The sequence below is a fragment of the Oncorhynchus mykiss genome, chromosome 13, assembly GCF_057628025.1.
Source record: "Oncorhynchus mykiss isolate SJ-2025 chromosome 13, ASM5762802v1, whole genome shotgun sequence".
Lineage (NCBI taxonomy): Eukaryota > Metazoa > Chordata > Actinopteri > Salmoniformes > Salmonidae > Oncorhynchus > Oncorhynchus mykiss.
The window spans coordinates 76091620-76113307 of record NC_143034.1 but is presented as its reverse complement, the minus strand read 5'-3'; the positions used below and the strand labels follow the sequence as shown (position 1 = coordinate 76113307).

The 21688-nt window shown below is 47.0% G+C and overlaps 1 protein-coding gene across 1 annotated transcript in view; it reads right to left on the bottom strand.

Moving 5' to 3' along the window:
• Nucleotides 1-7584: 7584 nt before the first annotated feature.
• gna13b (G protein subunit alpha 13b) overlaps nucleotides 7585-21688 on the bottom strand; it is a 48644-nt gene continuing 34540 nt past the window's right edge. Inside the window, exons 4-5 of the mRNA XM_036942031.2 lie at nucleotides 13662-13862; nucleotides 7585-13453 (exon numbers count right to left, since the gene is read on the bottom strand). Coding sequence (XP_036797926.1) covers nucleotides 13082-13453; nucleotides 13662-13862 — 573 coding nt within the window. The 3' untranslated portion in view covers nucleotides 7585-13081. The remainder of the gene's footprint in view (nucleotides 13454-13661; nucleotides 13863-21688) is intronic.

Below are 21688 nucleotides of genomic sequence, written 5' to 3'. Positions count from 1 at the left end.
GTTGGGCTTTTCTTGTGGCAACAGGTCACATATCTTGCTGCTGTGACCCTCTCGCTCCTACAGTGGTCTACAGTACCGTGATAACGCACGCTGTGTTACGTTGCCACCTAGCGTTTCTCCTATAGTATTCTACAGTACAGTGATAACTCCTGTGTTACGCTTCCACCTAGCGTCTCCTCAGTAACATTACATCCTGATGTACATGAGGCTCTGCTGCCTTGGTAACATTAGTCCAGCCCCATCACAGTGCCACCTAGCGTCTCCTCAGTGACATTACATCCTGATGTACATGAGGCTCTGCTGCCTTGGTAACATTAGTCCAGCCCCATCACAGTGCCACCTAGCGTCTCCTCAGTAACATTACATCCTGATGTACATGAGGCTCTCCTGCCTTGGTAACATTAGAACAGCCCCATCACAGTGCTAAGCAAAGCAGCTCTTCCTGTCCCTCATCGATGACATGTTGGTGAGTACTCTACTTCCCCCTGGAACGCTGCTGCTCTGTTATTATCTATGGTGAGTACTCTACTTCCCCCTGGAACGCTGCTGCTGCTCTGTTATTATCTATGGTGAGTACTCTACTTCCCCTCGGAACACTGCTGCTGCTCTGTTATTATCTATGGTGAGTACTCTACTTCCCCTCGGAACGCTGCTGCTGCTCTGTTATTATCTATGGTGAGTACTCTACTTTCCCCTGGAACGCTGCTGCTGCTCTGTTATTATCTATGGTGAGTACTCTACTTCCCCCTGGAACGCTGCTGCTGCTCTGTTATTATCTATGGTGAGTACTCTACTTCCCCCTGGAACACTGCTGCTGCTCTGTTATTGTCTATGGTGAGTACTATACTTCCCCCTGGAATGCTGCTGCTGCTCTGTTATTATCTATGGTGAGTACTCTACTTCCCCCCGGAACGCTGCTACTCTCTGTTATTATCTATGGTGAGTACTCTACTTCCCCCCGGAACGCTGCTACTCTCTGTTATTATCTATGGTGAGTACTATACTTCCCCCTGGAACGCTGCTACTCTCTGTTATTATCTATGGTGAGTACTATACTTCCCCCTGGAACGCTGCTGCTGCTGCTCTGTTATTATCTATGGTGAGTACTATACTTCCCCCTGGAACGCTGCTGCTGCTCTGTTATTATCTATGGTGAGTACTATACTTCCCCCTGGAATGCTGCTGCTGCTCTGTTATTATCTATGGTGAGTACTCTACTTCCCCCCGGAACGCTGCTGCTGCTCTGTTATTATCTATGGTGAGTACTCTACTTCCCCCCGGAACGCTGCTACTCTCTGTTATTATCTATGGTGAGTACTCTACTTCCCCCCGGAACGCTGCTACTCTCTGTTATTATCTATGGTGAGTACTCTACTTCCCCCCGGAACGCTGCTACTCTCTGTTATTATCTATGGTGAGTACTATACTTCCCCCTGGAACGCTGCTACTCTCTGTTATTATCTATGGTGAGTACTCTACTTCCCCCTGGAACGCTGCTGCTGCTGCTCTGTTATTATCTATGGTGAGTACTCTACTTCCCCCTGGAACGCTGCTGCTGCTCTGTTATTATCTATGGTGAGTACTATACTTCCCCCCAGAACGCTGCTGCTGCTCTGTTATTATCTATGGTGAGTACTCTACTTCCCCCTGGAACGCTGCTGCTACTCTCTGTTATTATCTATGGTGAGTACTATACTTCCCCTCGGAACGCTGCTGCTGCTCTCTGTTATTATCTATGGTGAGTACTATACTTCCCCCCGGAACGCTGCTGCTGCTCTGTTATTATCTATGGTGAGTACTCTACTTCCCCCCGGAACGCTGCTGCTGCTCTGTTAATATCTATGGTGAGTACTATACTACTGTACTATACGTAGGCCACACCGTGGGACACACCGTAGGCCACACCGTAGGCCACACCATGGACCACACCGTAGGCCACACCGTAGGTCACACCGTAGGCCACACCGTAGGCCACACCGTGAACCACACCGTGGGACACACCGTAGGCCATACCATGGACCACACCGTAGGCCACACCGTAGGCCACACCATGGACCACACCGTAGGCCACACCATGGACCACACCGTAGGCCACACCGTGGACCACACCATGGACCACACCGTGGACCACACCATGGACCACACCGTAGGCCACACCATGGACCACACCGTAGGCCACACCATGGACCACACCGTAGGCCACACCGTGGACCACACCGTGGACCACACCGTGGACCACAACGTGGACCACACCGTGGACCACACCGTAGGCCACACCGTGGACCACACCGTAGGCCACACCGTAGGCCACACCGTGGACCACACCGTAGGCCACACCGTGGACCACACCATGGACCACACCATGGACCACACCATGGACCACACCGTAGGCCACACTGTGGACCACACCATGGACCACACTGTAGGCCACACCGTAGGCCACACCGTGGACCACACCGTAGGCCACACCGTGGAGCACACCGTAGGCCACACCGTGGACCACACCATGGCCCACACCATGGACCACACCGTAGGCCACACCGTGGACCACACCGTGGACCACACCATGGACCACACCGTGGACCACACCGTAGGCCACACCGTGGACCACACCGTAGGCCACACCGTAGGCCACACCATGGACCACACCATGGACCACACCGTGGACCACACCGTGGACCACACCATGGACCACACCGTGGACCACACCATGGACCACACCGTAGGCCACACCGTGGGACACACCGTAGACCACAACATGGACCACACCGTAGACCACACCGTAGGCCACACCGTGGACCACACCGTGGGACACACCGTGGACCACACCGTGGACCACACCGTAGGCCACACCGTGGACCACACCGTAGGCCACACCGTGGACCACACCATGGACCACACCATGGACCACACCATGGACCACACCGTAGGCCACACCATGGACCACACCGTAGGCCACACCATGGACCACACCATGGTCCACACCATGGACCACACCGTAGGCCACACCGTGGACCACACCATGGACCACACTGTAGGCCACACCGTAGGCCACACCGTGGACCACACCGTAGGCCACACCGTGGACCACACCGTAGGCCACACCATGGACCACACCATGGCCCACACCATGGACCACACCGTAGGCCACACCGTGGACCACACCGTGGACCACACCATGGACCACACCGTAGGCCACACCGTGGACCACACCGTAGACCACACCGTAGGCCACACCATGTACCACACCATGGACCACACCATGGACCACACCGTGGACCACACCGTGGACCACACCGTGGACCACACCATGGACCACACCGTGGACCACACCATGGACCACACCGTAGGCCACACCGTGGGACACACCGTAGACCACAACATGGACCACACCGTAGGCCACACCGTAGGCCACACCGGGGACCACACCGTAGGCCACACCATGGACCACACCATGGACCACACCGTGGACCACACCATGGACCACAACGTAGGCCACACCGTAGGCCACACCGTGGACCACACCATGGACCACACCGTAGGCCACACCGTGGACCACACCATGGACCACACCATGGACCACACCGTAGGCCACACCATGGACCACACCGTAGGCCACACCATGGACCACACCATGGACCACACCGTGGACCACACCGTAGGCCACACCGTGGACCACACCATGGACCACACTGTAGGCCACACCGTAGGCCACACCGTGGACCACACTGTAGGCCACACCGTGGACCACACCGTAGGCCACACCATGGACCACACCATGGCCCACACCATGGACCACACCGTAGGCCACATCGTGGACCACACCGTAGGCCACACCGTGGACCACACCATGGACCACACCGTAGGCCACACCGTAGGCCACACCATGGACCACACCATGGACCACACCATGGACCACACCGTAGGCCACACCGTGGGACACACTGTAGACCACAACATGGACCACACCGTAGGCCACACCGTAGGCCACACTGTGGACCACACCGTGGGACACACCGTAGACCACACCTTGGACCACACCGTAGGCCACACCGTGGACCACACCGTGGGACACACCGTAGGCCACACCGTGGACCACACCGTGGACCACACCGTGGACCACACCATGGACCACACCATGGACCACACCGTAGGCCACACCGTAGGCCACACCGTGGACCACACCGTGGACCACACCGTAGGCCACACCGTGGACCACACCGTGGACCACACCGTAGGCCACACCGTAGGCCACACCATGGACCACACCATGGACCACACCGTAGGCCACACCGTGGACCACACCGTGGACCACACCGTGGACCACACCATGGACCACACCGTAGGCCACACCGTGGTAGGCCACACCGTGGACCACACCGTAGGCCACACCGTGGTAGGCCACACCGTAGGCCACACCATAGGCCTACGGTGGAATCTGGGTCATTTATCACTTATACATCCTATAACGACGGCCTTGTACATACATTTAGCTATCGACTGTTCCTGTAATTCTCAACCCCGATGAGCGATGTGCCACTTACCTACTGGAATCAGTCATCAACCACACAGTGCTTCTTCTAATATCAGACTTTTGGTTTAACAGGCGGCTTGTTTACCTTATAATTTGACGCGCTGCACAGTGGGACGAAGAGCCTCCGGGCGCAGCGGTCACAGGCGCCGCGGTCACAGGTGTAGCGGTCACAGGCGCAGCGGTCACAGGCGCAGCGGTCACAGGTGTAGCGGTCACAGGCGTAGCGGTCACAGGCGCAGCGGTCACAGGTGTAGCGGTCACAGGCGCAGCGGTCACAGGTGTAGCGGTCACAGGCGCAGCGGTCACAGGTGTAGCGGTCACAGGCGTAGCGGTCACAGGCGCAGCGGTCACAGGCGTAGCGGTCACAGGCGCAGCGGTCACAGGCGTAGCGGTCACAGGCGCAGCGGTCACAGGTGTAGCGGTCACAGGCGCAGCGGTCACAGGCGCCGCGGTCACAGGTGTAGCGGTCACAGGTGTAGCGGTCACAGGCGCCGCGGTCACAGGCGCAGCGGTCACAGGTGTAGCGGTCACAGGTGTAGCGGTCACAGGCGCCGCGGTCACAGGTGCAGCGGTCACAGGTGTAGCGGTCACAGGTGTAGCGGTCACAGGCGCCGCGGTCACAGGTGCAGCGGTCACAGGTGTAGCGGTCACAGGTGTAGCGGTCACAGGCGTAGCGGTCACAGGTGTAGCGGTCACAGGTGTAGCGGTCACAGGTGCAGCGGTCACAGGCGTAGCGGTCACAGGCGCAGCGGTCACAAGTGCAGCGGTCACTCCTGCTCGCCAAATGTTGGCTGGTCCTTTGCATTGGGTGATGTAAGCTTCCTTCAACAATCAGTCTTCCAGATAGATGACACAGACACAGGAACCTTGGTATAAAACTCTTTAGTAATAAAATGCAGACAGAGATTCACATACAGAATTACCTCAGTAGTCTACAGTAAAGATCTGTGTGGCTAAACAGGATACAACCTACCGTCAGTCATACCTTAACATTGTTGCATTGGATTAGATACAAAGTATCTAAGATGAGAAAAACATGTCTAGACTGTGGTTTCTCCCTCTACCATCTTGGCCTTGAGCCTGTGTGAATATCAGCAGGTGCAGACACTTCTCAGCCTGAGAACTAAAGCAGTACATCTCCATTTACCCAGTACTTTTCCATCATTGCGCATTGCAAGCATACAAAGATTATCACATATATACAGTAATCATGGCACTGGTGTAACCCCACACGCAACCCCCGACCCCCAGGGTAACACCCAACCCCCAGGGTAACCCCCAACAAGCATCATATCCAAGAAGACTTGAGGCTGTAATTTCTGCCAAAGGTGCTTCAACAAAGTACTGAGTAAAAGGGTCTGAAAATGTCTGTAAATGTGATTTTTTTTATTTTAGTTTTGCTAAAATGTCTATAAACCTGTTTTTGTATTATGGGGTATTGTGATGTCATTATGGGGTATTGTGATGTCATTGTGGGATATTGTGATGTCATTATGGGGTATTGTGATGTCATTATGGGGTATTGTGATGTCATTGTGGGATATTGTGATGTCATTATGGGGTATTGTGATGTCATTATGGGGTATTGTGTGTAGATTGATGAGGGATTTAATAAAATCCATTTTAGAATAAGGTTGTAATATAACAAAAGGTGGAAAAAGTCAAAAGGGTTTGAATACTTCCCAGTCTTATGGGACCTGGTCTAAAGTAGTGCACTATGTAGAGATTAGGGTGCCATTTGGGATGTAGATCATTTAAAGTGTGGGAAAATAATCCACCAACAACATAACACCCCTCAGCTGACTAGAACTCCCCTCTCCAATCTCCCTTCTGGCTCCTGTTCATTAGACACCAACCATAACACCCCTCAGCTGACTAGAACTCCCCTCTCCAATCTCCCTTCTGGCTCCTGTTCATTAGACACCAACATAACACCCCTCAGCTGACTAGAACTCCCCTCTCCAATCTCTCTTCTGGCTCCTGTTCATTAGACACCAACCATAACACCCCTCAGCTGACTAGAACTCCCCTCTCCAATCTCCCTTCTGGCTCCTGTTCATTAGACACCAACCATAACACCCCTCAGCTGACTAGAACTCCCCTCTCCAATCTCCCTTCTGGCTCCTGTTCATTAGACACCAACCATAACACCCCTCAGCTGACTAGAACTCCCCTCTCCAATCTCCCTTCTGGCTCCTGTTCATTAGACACCAACCATAACACCCCTCAGCTGACTAGAACTCCCCTCTCCAATCTCCCTTCTGGCTCCTGTTCATTAGACACCAACCATAACACCCCTCAGCTGACTAGAACTCCCCTCTCCAATCTCCCTTCTGGCTCCTGTTCATTAGACACCAACCATAACACCCCTCAGCTGACTAGAACTCCCCTCTCCAATCTCTCTTCCGGCTCCTGTTCATTAGACACCAACCATAACACCCCTCAGCTGACTAGAACTCCCCTCTCCAATCTCTCTTCCGGCTCCTGTTCATTAGACACCAACCATAACACCCCTCAGCTGACTAGAACTCCCCTCTCCAATCTCTCTTCCGGCTCCTGTTCATTAGACACCAACCAGAATGAAAAACACTTCAATGGGGACCTGAACTTGTCCAATATGAAACACCTGAGTTGTCAAAAATAGCGGCTTAATAAAAGTCAGTCATTTCAGGAAGTAATTTGAATTTTTAAAAAGTCAGAAATGGAAAAACATTTTAATAGTTTCTCCATTTCCAGCTTTATCGAGACGGCATTGAAAATAGATGACATTTAAAATAAAAGAAGATTGAATGACTTCAATTGAAACTGACCCGAACCCAGGGTCTTATACACGTTTAATAAATTAACTATTTTTTTTGCAAAGATAGGATCTATAAAATCTATTCTGCTTAAGTGGTGTCAAGTGAAAAACATTGACAAGACATTTAAATGGACATTGGAACAACTAAACATCACGTGAGATTGGAAACTGACAAACGAGACACACACAGTTGTGACAAACGACTGTCAAAGAGAACGCCAATGAAGTGATTTCAAAACACACGTCACAGTTTGTAAAATGGTTTGTGGTTTTATTGGGAGAACAGTAAGAAGGTAAGACAGTATAAGTTAGAGACTGTACAATGAAAGCATTTCGTCATAAACAATATAAAAAACATCTGAACTACAATAAGCCAGAGAAACACAGTTTTGTAACCGTTGTTGGGACTCGTATGTGAATTATCTTCTTGGATACTGTCCCAAATGACACCCCCGTGTCCCTGTTTACTTATACTACTTTAGACCAGAGCCAATAGGTCGTCATGTAGGGAATAGGGTGCCATTTGGAATGCAAACCTTCATCTTGAAATGAGGACATAAAAACACCGCTAAGGCAAACACTGCAAGTATAAAACCTTGATTAGGGGGAAAAGGCGAAGTCGGGTAACAGGAGGCACAACAATATCAGTCATATTTTTGGCAGATCATTTGCATATTTTACTCTTGGCTAATAAAGAAACTGATTACATGGGGCAGAGCAGTAACACATCATCGTGATTATTCTCATAACATACAGAGAAGTGGTTCATTTAAGTATTTTTGCTGTGTGGACTGGAGCACAGTGCTGTTGCATAGCTTTAAAACACCATCACCTTACACACACACACACACACCTCAGGTCCTTCCCACCTCAGGTCCAGAACGCCAGATTGCACCTTCACCTTGATATAATGGACCTGGCCCCAAACCTTCCTCCACATTCCATAGAATCAATAGAACTAGAATGACGTTTCATTCTAGATGTGTCGGAACCCTCAGTGATGTCATGATGACAGACAGAGAGACAGAGAGAGAGAGCAGGAAGAAGGAGTTGTAGTAGATAGAGGAACAGACAGTTCTCAGGGCAGGGCGGGGCTCTGACATCACAGTTAACAGCTTGAAATCTCTACAACTCTTTTTGACACAATGAATGACAACTCAGACCAGGCCACTGAAGGCAGGTTTTTGTCAGTAGCAGAATCCTAATGAAACAGGCTTTGGCTTTGTGACATCGTCAAAGTGGGCCTGGGCTTTTGAAATGACACTGTGTTCTGACTGACTCTTGGGGCTGCATTCCAACATCCACACTAACATGAAGGAAGCAGTGCATTCGAACGAGTGGGCGAGCGTTGATATTGGAACGGAGTCGTTGGCACACGTTTAAAACCACAGCATCAGCAGCAGCACAGAGAGAGAGAGAGACGGCCTGAAGGAGCAGATACACACACACTGACTGAATACTGACCACGGTGTTACTACTGGCAGACTGTCTACCCTTCTCTCTGACCGGAGCAGACAAAGACCTGCGTCTGTCTGGGCTGTGTTCCAAATGACAGCCTATTCCCTACATAGTGCACTACTTTAGACCCTATGGGGACCTGGTCAACATTAGTGCACTATATAGGGAAGAGGGTGCCATTGGGGACTCCTATTTGAGCTCTCCCTCACTAAATAAGACCAGTAGGGGACATAGGTCTGTCCGTCTGCCTGTCTACTGGGTATTGAGTCACTCTGGAGGCCATTTGGCAAAAAGCACCGACTGACTACACCCATAGAAATAGAATGGCTAGAAACAGTTCTAGAATGGACAGTTCTAGAATGCACATGATTCTAGAATGATCACTTTGGGACATGTTGGGTCCAGTGGAACACTGTTGATCAGGCCAGATCAGACAACACTCTTAAAGGACCTGGCTACTCTATAAACAGCAGGGCTCCTAAGGTGGGCAAGCACAGTGATGGCTACTTTATTTAACCCAGGTCAGAGGTCACACATTCGGCTAAACGCTTTAACTATGGTGGCCCACAAGGCTAAACGCTTTAACTATGGTGGCCCATAAGGCTAAACGCTTTAACTATGGTGGCCCACAAGGCTAAACGCTTTAACTATGGTGGCCCATAAGGCTAAACGCTTTAACTATGGTGGCCCATAAGGCTAAACGCTTTAACTATGGTGGCCCACAAGGCTAAACGCTTTAACTATGGTGGCCCACAAGGCTAAACGCTTTAACTATGGTGGCGGTGGCCCATAAGGCTATTTTTAGTTTCGGTTGCATCTTAGTTGGAACGTATCCTGTGTGGATATCTACATCCCCTGGGAGAAAGTGGTCTGCCTCTGTGTTGTTCAAAAACCTGTTTGTTCAGCATCGACAAAGGCAAATCACAGACCCTAGTCTGGTCTGACTTACTGGTGTGTGTGTGTGTGGCGCTGGGGGAGGAGACACTGGTCCCAGTCACACCAGTCCATCCGGTCAGAGAGAAGGGTAGACAAAGGCAAATCACAGACCCTAGTTTGGTCTGACTTACTGGTGTGTGTGTGTGGCGCGGGGGGAGGAGACACTGGTCCCAGTCACACCAGTCCATCCGACTGGTATAGAGGATGGAATGGTGGCCTTCAGCCAAGGGGGCCTGACACAGTCTCAGCCCAGACAAAGAGCTCTGTGCTGGGGATGACTCGGAGCTATGGAAGGGGTGGCCTGGAGCGATCAGTCAGAAGCCCTGACAGAGCTGACAGTGTTTGTGAGAGAGACTTGAACTACACATGCAGCATGTTTGGCCAACGAGACTCAGACTGCATCCAAAACTATATAGGGAATAGCGCTCACTTGGGAGACAACGAGAGAGAGAGACAACGAGAGAGAGAGAGAGAGACAACGAGACAACGAGAGAGAGAGAGAGAGAGAGAGAGAGAGAGAGAGAGAGAGAGAGAGAGAGAGAGAGAGAGAGAGAGAGAGAGAGAGACAACGAGAGAGAGAGAGACAACGAGAGAGATTTTAGGAGTCTACGTGCAAAACCGCACCCTACTACCTTAATAATAATAACATAGTGCCCTATGTAGTGCCCTGTCAAAGACACACAGGGCTGAAAGCAGTGCACTAGATAGAGAGTAGTAGGGTGTGACTTCAGACGCCCCCTGCATAACGGGTACAACAATGTGAACGGTATCATTCTCCTGGTTTCCCTTCAGTTGGTAGAAACCCAACGTCCAACTCATTTAAAAGGCCTGCTATGGGGGTTTGCTAGAGATAAAGACACATTGGTTGGTGAGGAGTTAAGAGAGAGAGAAAGATTCATAATTAAATCAAATCATTTGACACAGTTTCCCCATCACTTTCCCCTGACTGAGTGATAAGAGTATGTCTAGGATGAGCCTCCACAGGGTTTATATGGCTGATCACTGTCTCTTCCCTCTAGGATGAGCCTCCACAGAGTTTATAAGGCTGATCACAGTCTCTTCCCTCTAGGATGAGCCTCCGCAGGGTTTATAAGGCTGATCACAGTCTCTTCCCTCTAGGATGAGCCTCCACAGGGTTTATAAGGCTGATCATAGTTTCTTCCCTCTAGGATGAGCCTCCACGGGGTTTATAAGGCTGATCACAGTCTCTTCCCTCTAGGATGAGCCTCCACAGGGTTTATAAGGCTGATCACAGTCTCTTCCCTCTAGGATGAGCCTCCACAGGGTTTATAAGGCTGATCACAGTCTCTTCCCTCTAGGATGAGCCTCCACAGGGTTTATAAGGCTGATCACAGTCTCTTCCCTCTAGGATGAGCCTCCAAAGGGTTTATAAGGCTGATCAGTCTCTTCCCTCTAGGGTGAGCCTCCACAGGGTTTATAAGGCTGATCACAGTCTCTTCCCTCTAGGATGAGCCTCCACAGGGTTTATAAGGCTGATCAGTCTCTTCCCTCTAGGATGAGCCTCCACAGGGTTTATAAGGCTGATCAGTCTCTTCCCTCTAGGATGAGCCTCCACAGGGTTTATAAGGCGGATCACTGTCTCTTCCCTCTAGGATGAGCCTCCGCAGGGTTTATAAGGCTGATCACAGTCTCTTCCCTCTAGGATGAGCCTCCACAGGGTTTATAAGGCTGATCAGTCTCTTCCCGCTAGGATGAGCCTCCACAGGGTTTATAAGGCTGATCACTTGCTTACACTAAGACAGAGAGAGGGACAGAAAGAGGGGAGAAATAAAGGACTGGAAGAGGGGATGTAGCTGGCCGGCAAGTTGTTTAGACTACCAGCCTCTGATGGACAGCCGTCCGTCTGTCTGTGTGTGTGTTTTAGGACTTAGGCAAATGAACATCATTGCTTTAAATACACAAATAAGTGGTCCACAATGTATCCTGAGAATTAGCTCAGTAGTTTATCAACTGGTCAGTCCGGCCCAGTCTGTCCGGGCCAGTCTGTCCGGGCCAGTCTGTCCGGGCCAGTCTGTCTGAGCGTGTGTGTTCACACACCCTCTTCCTTTAACAGTCCATCAGCAGGTGTAGCAGGTGTCCATCAGCAGGTGTAAATCAAACTTGTGTAAAACCTTTCAAATATAACTTACAAAGACAATGTTTAGGTACATATATTCATAATAAATCTATGTGGGGAAAGTTCCAAACAGTAATACCAGGTTCAGGTCAGAAGAGTCTCTATGGGCAGGGTGTGTGTGTGTGTGTGTATAGCTCTGTTTGATAGGTAATCATCAGACAGTGGTAAAAGGCTTATTTGTGGAATCATTAAGGATTAGTTTTAGTACAGTGTTGTAAAGTCCCCCCACTCTTTAACTTCCCCCTCAGCAACAACAACAAGTAACAAGCTCTCCGCTGCAGTTGGTTCCACATCCAGATAGTGACACTGATTGGCTGTCAGAATGGGGGCGGGGGGGGGGGGCACGGTGATGTCATAATCAGGCTCTGAGGGAAAAGGAAGTGTAGAATCAAGCCAGTTCAGGGCAGGTGTGAGTGGAGGTGCATAGCGACAGGCTGACGCCAGTGAAACACAGTCATCATCATCATCATCATTTTGTTCTACAGCGTTTACCACTCCCGCTTCCCTGGTTGCCGTGGGTGACGACCTTTGACTCCTCCCTCCAACACAGAAAGGCCAGTTGACCCCTTCACCCTTGACCGCTAACCTCCAGCAGTGGTCTGGGCTTCTCAGACAGGTTACAAAGTGACAGAGTGAGACAGGAGAGTTAAGAGTGAACCAACAGAGTGAATATAGTAATATAGAACAACAGATTTAGGACCAGCTTCCCCTCCCCATATCCTGTCATTAACCATTAGTGGGGGGAATTAAAAACTGACCCAGGATCAGAGTCTGAGGGCAACTTCATCCTACAGAACACATCAACATATCTACAGACTCTGGAATAGTCCATTAAAAGAGAGGAGAGGGGTGTGTGAGGGGAGGGATTGGGAGAGCTCATTTACAGTGGTTTAGAAGGGGGGGGGGGGTAGAACTGCCAGGTACAAGGCCATTAGAAGTGGTAACAGGGTTCAGTGGTCAAGGGTCATAGGTGACAGCCTGCACCAGAGGTGACTGGAGATCAGGGGTCAAGGTGAGGGCTCGCAGGGGTTAAAGGTCAAGGGCCAAAAGGTGACTTAAAAGGCAGTGACACAGTGTAACACAACAACTCTTCTGCTCTCTGTTCATCACCCTGCAATCATGGCAAGTCAGTGGGTCACGGTGAGGAGTCACGGGGGGGACGGTTGGGGGTTAAAGGCCAAAAGGTGACTTGAAAAAGGTCATAACCCCCCTGCGATCACTGCAGCATCAGCTGCTTTAGGTTGTCGTGGAGGATGGTGTCCTTGACGTCTCGGAACACCAGTCGAATGTTCTCCGTGTTGATGGCTGTGGTGAAGTGGTGGTACAGGGGCTTCTGTGTCACGTCCCTCCTCTTCCCCCGGAAACAGTCCACTAGGAACCTCTGTACGTCGGCCAGGCTGTGTGGCTCCCCGGGGTACTCTGGGAAATAGTCCTTGATGGGGACCGAGCGCACCTTGTCCTCCAGAAGGTCCGTCTTGTTGAGGAACAGGATGATGGAGACGTTGGAGAAAACACGATTGTTGACGATCGTCTCGAAGATGTTGAGGGATTCGCTGAGACGGTTGGTTTGACGGTCCTCCATCAAGACCTGGGGGGGGGGGGGGGGGGTTAAGAGGTTAGGGGAGTAGGGTGTGTGTGTGTGTGAAATACAAATGATATTTAATTGTATATAACATCCAAAGACAGGTGTGTGTGTGTGTGCTGATTTAAGAGAGTGTGTGTGCATACATCCAAATTCTTGGTCATTTAATTTCATTCACAAGGACAGAAACGTGTGTGTGTGTGTGTAAACCCACCTGGTCATACTCTGAAGAGGAGACGAGGAAGAGGATGGAGGTGACAGAGTCAAAACACTCAAACCATCTCCGTCTCTCCGACCTTTGACCCCCAACGTCCACCATCTTAAATGGAACGTTCTTGATCTCAAAGTCGTACTCGTGGATACCTTTAGTGGGCTTACGGGCCAGGAGAATATCCTGCTGAGTCGGTAGGTAGTCCTGTAGGAGAGAACGAGAGAGAGAACGAGTGAATGAGAGAGAGAACGAGTGAATGGGAGAGAGAATGAGTGAATGAGAGAGAGAACGAGTGAATGAGAGAGAGAACGAGTGAATGGGAGAGTGATGGATGGAGAAGGTTGGTACTAACGGATTCCTTTAGTAGACTTACAAGCGAACAGGATATCCTGCTGAGTCGGAGAGAGCGAGTGAATGAGAGAGAGATCTGCTAGCTAACCAGGTAGAACAGATTGTGATGAACACACCCTTCTGTACATCTCCAGCTGTTTGAGCAGCATGCTCTCCTGTCCACTTTGTTCAGATGTTGAAATCAAGTGTCCTACCTGATTTATCAGAATGAGACTGTGCTTTGTGCTTTATGCTCATTGAACATTTATAAAACACAGACTAGACAGCTAGTATAACAGACTAGACAGCTAGTATAACAGACCAGACAGCTAGTATAACAGACCAGACAGCTAGTATAACAGACCAGACAGCTAGTATAACAGACTAGACAGCTAGTATAACAGACTAGACAGCTAGTATAACAGACTAGACAGCTAGTATAACAGACTAGACAGCTAGTATAACAGACCAGACAGCTAGTATAACAGACCAGACAGCTAGTATAACAGACCAGACAGCTAGTATAACAGACCAGACAGCTAGTATAACAGACCAGACAGCTAGTATAACAGACCAGACAGCTAGTATAACAGACCAGACAGCTAGTATAACAGACCAGACAGCTAGTATAACAGACTAGACTGCTAGTATAACAGACCAGACTGCTAGTATAACAGACTAGACTGCTAGTAAAACAGACTAGACTGCTAGTATAACAGACTAGACTGCTAGTATAACAGACTAGACAGCTAGTATAACAGACCAGACAGCTAGTATAACAGACCAGACAGCTAGTATAACAGACCAGACAGCTGGTATAACAGACCAGACAGCTAGTATAACAGACCAGACAGCTAGTATAACAGACTAGACAGCTAGTATAACAGACTAGACAGCTAGTATAACAGACTAGACAGCTAGTATAACAGACTAGACAGCTACTATAACAGACTAGACAGCTAGTATAACAGACTAGACAGCTAGTATAACAGACTAGACAGCTAGTATAACAGACTAGACAGCTAGTATAACAGACCAGACAGCTAGTATAACAGACTAGACTGCTAGTATAACAGACTAGACTGCTAGTATAACAGACCAGACTGCTAGTATAACAGACCAGACAGCTAGTATAACAGACTAGACAGCTAGTATAACAGACTAGACAGCTAGTATAACAGACTAGACTGCTAGTATAACAGACTAGACTGCTAGTATAACAGACTAGACTGCTAGTATAACAGACTAGACTGCTAGTATAACAGACTAGACTGCTAGTATAACAGACTAGACTGCTAGTATAACAGACTAGACAGCTAGTATAACAGACTAGACAGCTAGTATAACAGACTAGACAGCTAGTATAACAGACTAGACAGCTAGTATAACAGACTAGACTGCTAGTATAACAGACCAGACAGCTAGTATAACAGACCAGACAGCTAGTATAACATACTAGACTGCTAGTATAACAGACTAGACAGCTAGTATAACAGACCAGACAGCTAGTATAACATACTAGACTGCTAGTATAACAGACTAGACTGCTAGTATAACAGACTAGACAGCTAGTATAACAGTCTGGTTAAGATGCTGCTAGTGGTATTATATAACAGACTAGACTGCTAGTATAACAGACTAGACTGCTAGTATAACAGACCAGACAGCTAGTATAACAGACTAGACTGCTAGTATAACAGACCAGACAGCTAGTATAACAGTCTGGTTAAGATGCTGCTAGTGGTATTATATAACAGACTAGACTGCTAGTATAACAGACTAGACAGCTAGTATAACAGACTAGACAGCTAGTATAACAGACTAGACTGCTAGTATAACAGACTAGACAGCTAGTATAACAGACTAGACAGCTAGTATAACAGACTAGACAGCTAGTATAACAGACTAGACTGCTAGTATAACAGACCAGACAGCTAGTATAACAGTCTGGTTAAGATGCTGCTAGTGGTATTATATAACAGACTAGACAGCTAGTATAACAGACTAGACAGCTAGTATAACAGACTAGACTGCTAGTATAACAGACTAGACTGCTAGTATAACAGACTAGACTGCTAGTATAACAGACTAGACAGCTAGTATAACAGACTAGACAGCTAGTATAACAGACTAGACTGCTAGTATAACAGACCAGACAGCTAGTATAACAGTCTGGTTAAGATGCTGCTAGTGGTATTATATAACAGACTAGACAGCTAGTATAACAGACTAGACAGCTAGTATAACAGACTAGACTGCTAGTATAACAGACTAGACTGCTAGTATAACAGACTAGACTGCTAGTATAACAGACTAGACTGCTAGTATAACAGACTAGACAGCTAGTATAACAGACTAGACAGCTAGTATAACAGACTAGACAGCTAGTATAACAGACTAGACAGCTAGTATAACAGACTAGACTGCTAGTATAACAGACTAGACTGCTAGTATAACAGACTAGACTGCTAGTATAACAGACTAGACTGCTAGTATAACAGACTAGACTGCTAGTATAACAGACTAGACTGCTAGTATAACAGACTAGACAGCTAGTATAACAGACCAGACAGCTAGTATAACAGACTAGACTGCTAGTATAACAGACTAGACTGCTAGTATAACAGACCAGACAGCTAGTATAACAGACCAGACAGCTAGTATAACAGACCAGACGGCTAGTATAACAGACTAGACTGCTAGTATAACAGACTAGACAGCTAGTATAACAGACTAGACAGCTAGTATAACAGACTAGACTGCTAGTATAACAGACTAGACAGCTAGTATAACAGACTAGACAGCTAGTATAACAGACTAGACAGCTAGTATAACAGACTAGACTGCTAGTATAACAGACCAGACAGCTAGTATAACAGTCTGGTTAAGATGCTGCTAGTGGTATTATATAACAGACTAGACAGCTAGTATAACAGACTAGACAGCTAGTATAACAGACTAGACTGCTAGTATAACAGACTAGACTGCTAGTATAACAGACTAGACTGCTAGTATAACAGACTAGACTGCTAGTATAACAGACTAGACAGCTAGTATAACAGACTAGACAGCTAGTATAACAGACTAGACAGCTAGTATAACAGACTAGACAGCTAGTATAACAGACTAGACTGCTAGTATAACAGACCAGACAGCTAGTATAACAGTCTGGTTAAGATGCTGCTAGTGGTATTATATAACAGACTAGACAGCTAGTATAACAGACTAGACAGCTAGTATAACAGACTAGACTGCTAGTATAACAGACTAGACTGCTAGTATAACAGACTAGACTGCTAGTATAACAGACTAGACTGCTAGTATAACAGACTAGACTGCTAGTATAACAGACTAGACAGCTAGTATAACAGACTAGACAGCTAGTATAACAGACTAGACAGCTAGTATAACAGACTAGACAGCTAGTATAACAGACTAGACTGCTAGTATAACAGACTAGACTGCTAGTATAACAGACTAGACAGCTAGTATAACAGACTAGACTGCTAGTATAACAGACTAGACAGCTAGTATAACAGACTAGACAGCTAGTATAACAGACTAGACAGCTAGTATAACAGACTAGACTGCTAGTATAACAGACCAGACAGCTAGTATAACAGTCTGGTTAAGATGCTGCTAGTGGTATTATATAACAGACTAGACAGCTAGTATAACAGACTAGACAGCTAGTATAACAGACTAGACTGCTAGTATAACAGACTAGACTGCTAGTATAACAGACTAGACTGCTAGTATAACAGACTAGACTGCTAGTATAACAGACTAGACAGCTAGTATAACAGACTAGACAGCTAGTATAACAGACTAGACAGCTAGTATAACAGACTAGACAGCTAGTATAACAGACTAGACAGCTAGTATAACAGACTAGACTGCTAGTATAACAGACTAGACTGCTAGTATAACAGACTAGACTGCTAGTATAACAGACTAGACTGCTAGTATAACAGACTAGACTGCTAGTATAACAGACTAGACTGCTAGTATAACAGACTAGACAGCTAGTATAACAGACTAGACAGCTAGTATAACAGACCAGACAGCTAGTATAACAGACTAGACTGCTAGTATAACAGACTAGACTGCTAGTATAACAGACCAGACAGCTAGTATAACAGACCAGACAGCTAGTATAACAGACCAGACGGCTAGTATAACAGACTAGACTGCTAGTATAACAGACTAGACAGCTAGTATAACAGACTAGACAGCTAGTATAACAGACTAGACAGCTAGTATAACAGACCAGACAGCTAGTATAACAGACCAGACAGCTAGTATAACAGACTAGACAGCTAGTATAACAGACTAGACAGCTAGTATAACAGTCTGGCTAAGATGCTGCTAGTAGTATTATATAACAGACTAGACAGCTAGTATAACAGTCTGGCTAAGATGCTGCTAGTAGTATTATATAACAGACTAGACAGCTAGTATAACAGACTGGCTAAGATGCTGCTAGTAGTATTATATAACAGACTAGACAGCTAGTATAACAGACTAGACAGCTAGTATAACAGTCTGGTTAAGATGCTGCTAGTAGTATTATATAACAGACTAGACAGCTAGTATAACAGACTAGACAGCTAGTATAACAGACTAGACAGCTAGTATAACAGACTAGACAGCTAGTATAACAGACTAGACTGCTAGTATAACAGACTAGACTGCTAGTATAACAGACTAGACTGCTAGTATAACAGACTAGACTGCTAGTATAACAGACTAGACAGCTAACAGGCTGGTTAAGATGCTGCTAGTATAACAGTCTGGTTAAGATGCTGCTAGCGGTACCCGAATGCAGCGCGAGACAAACTGAGAATTAATTTCCCAGAATCCACGTTCATTGATACTCCTGTTGTAGTAGTGTCTGCTCTGCTCTCAATCTGAGGAGTTGAGACATAAACAGGGTTTCATTAGAAAAGGTTAACTTCTCCTCTATTGCAGTATAATAATGTCTCCGTGTGTTGTGGTGTCCATATGACCCATTCTGTTGGACCAAACCTCAAATGGAAATAGGGAGGGGAAACCGCTTGTCAGAGAATTGATCTCTCATCTTCGTTGTCGTGAGTGACAGGGGGAGGGGCTTGGTGTGTGAGTGGCAGGGGGAGGGGCTTGGTGTGTGAGGGGGAGGGGCTTGGTGTGTGAGTGACAGGGGGAGGATGCTTGGTGTGTGAGTGACAGGGGGAGGGGCTTGGCGTGTGAGTGACAGGGGGAGGGGCTTGGCGTGTGAGTGACAGGGGGAGGGGCTTCGTGTGTGTGTGTAAATGGGAAGGTGCATACAGCGCAGAAGGAACGAATGAGACAAGACCAAAAAGAAAACATGAGAACAAATTGGACATAAAACAAGATCTTTACAAACTGAAGGAAGGAAGGAAAGAGATCTTTAAACGGAAGGAAGGAAAGAAGGAAGGAAGGAAGGAAGGAAGGAAGGAAGGAAGGAGATGTTTACAAACTGAAGGAAGGAAGGAGATCTTTAAACTGAAGGAAGGAAGGAAGGAGATCTTTACAAACTGAAGGAAGGAAGGAGATCTTTACAAACTGAAGGAAGGAAGGAAGGAAGGAAAGAGATCTTTAAACTGAAGGAAGGAAAGAGATCTTTAAACTGAAGGAAGGAAGGAGATCTTTACAAACTGAAGGAAGGAGATCATTACAAACTGAAGGAAGGAGATCATTACAAACTGAAGGAAGGAAGGAGATCATTACAAACTGAAGGAAGGGAGGAGATCATTACAAACTGAAGGAAGGAAGGAGATCATTACAAACTGAAGGAAGGGAGGAGATCATTACAAACTGAAGGAAGGAGATCATTACAAACTGAAGGAAGGAGATCATTACAAACTGAAGGAAGGAGATCATTACAAACTGAAGGAAGGAGATCATTACAAACTGAAGGAAGGAGATCATTACAAACTGAAGGAAGGAGATCATTACAAACTGAAGGAAGGAGATCATTACAAACTGAAGGAAGGAGATCATTACAAACTGAAGGAAGGAAGGAGATCATTACAAACTGAAGGAAGGAAGGAGATCATTACAAACTGAAGGAAGGAAGGAGATCATTACAAACTGAAGGAAGGAAGGAGATCATTACAAACTGAAGGAAGGAAGGAGATCATTACAAACTGAAGGAAGGAAGGAGATCATTACAAACTGAAGGAAGGAAGGAGATCATTACAAACTGAAGGAAGGGAGGAGATCATTACAAACTGAAGGAAGGGAGGAGATCATTACAAACTGAAGGAAGGGAGGAGATCATTACAAACTGAAGGAAGGGAGGAGATCATTACAAACTGAAGGAAGGGAGGAGATCATTACAAACTGAAGGAAGGGAGGAGATCATTACAAACTGAAGGAAGGGAGGAGATCATTACAAACTGAAGGAAGGGAGGAGATCATTACAAACTGAAGGAAGGGAGGAGATCATTACAAACTGAAGGAAGGAGATCATTACAAACTGAAGGAAGGAAGGAGATCATTACAAACTGAAGGAAGGAAGGAGATCATTACAAACTGAAGGAAGGAAGGAGATCATTACAAACTGAAGGAAGGAGATCATTACAAACTGAAGGAAGGAAGGAGATCATTACAAACTGAAGGAAGGAAGGAGATCATTACAAACTGAAGGAAGGAGATCATTACAAACTGAAGGAAGGGAGGAGATCATTACAAACTGAAGGAAGGGAGGAGATCATTACAAACTGAAGGAAGGGAGGAGATCATTACAAACTGAAGGAAGGAGATCATTACAACTGAAGGAAGGAGATCATTACAAACTGAAGGAAGGAGATCATTACAAACTGAAGGAAGGAAGGAGATCATTACAAACTGAAGGAAGGAGATCATTACAAACTGAAGGAAGGAAGGAGATGATTACAAACTGAAGGAAGGAGATCATTACAAACTTGTATGTGTTGTATGTGTGTGTGTTGTATGTGTATTGTATGTGTATTGTGTGTTGTATGTGTGTGTGTTGTGTATGTGTTGTGTATGTGTATGTGTTGTGTATGTGTGTGTTGTATGTGTTGTATGTGTGTGTGTTGTATGTGTTGTATGTGTGTGTTGTATGTGTTGTATGTGTGTGTTGTATGTGTTGTATGTGTGTGTTGTATGTGTTGTAGGAAGGAGATCTTTAAACTGAAGGAAGGAAGGAAGGAAGGAAAGAGATCTTTAAACTGAAGGAAGGAAAGAGATTTTTAAACTGAAGGAAGGAAGGAGATCTTTACAAACTGAAGGAAGGAGATCATTACAAACTGAAGGAAGGAAGGAGATCATTACAAACTGAAGGAAGGAAGGAGATCATTACAAACTGAAGGAAGGAAGGAGATCATTACAAACTGAAGGAAGGGAGGAGATCATTACAAACTGAAGGAAGGAAGGAGATCATTACAAACTGAAGGAAGGGAGGAGATCATTACAAACTGAAGGAAGGAAGGAGATCATTACAAACTGAAGGAAGGAGATCATTACAAACTGAAGGAAGGAAGGAGATCATTACAAACTGAAGGAAGGAAGGAGATCATTACAAACTGAAGGAAGGAAGGAGATCATTACAAACTGAAGGAAGGAAGGAGATCATTACAAACTGAAGGAAGGAAGGAGATCATTACAAACTGAAGGAAGGAAGGAGATCATTACAAACTGAAGGAAGGAAGGAGATCATTACAAACTGAAGG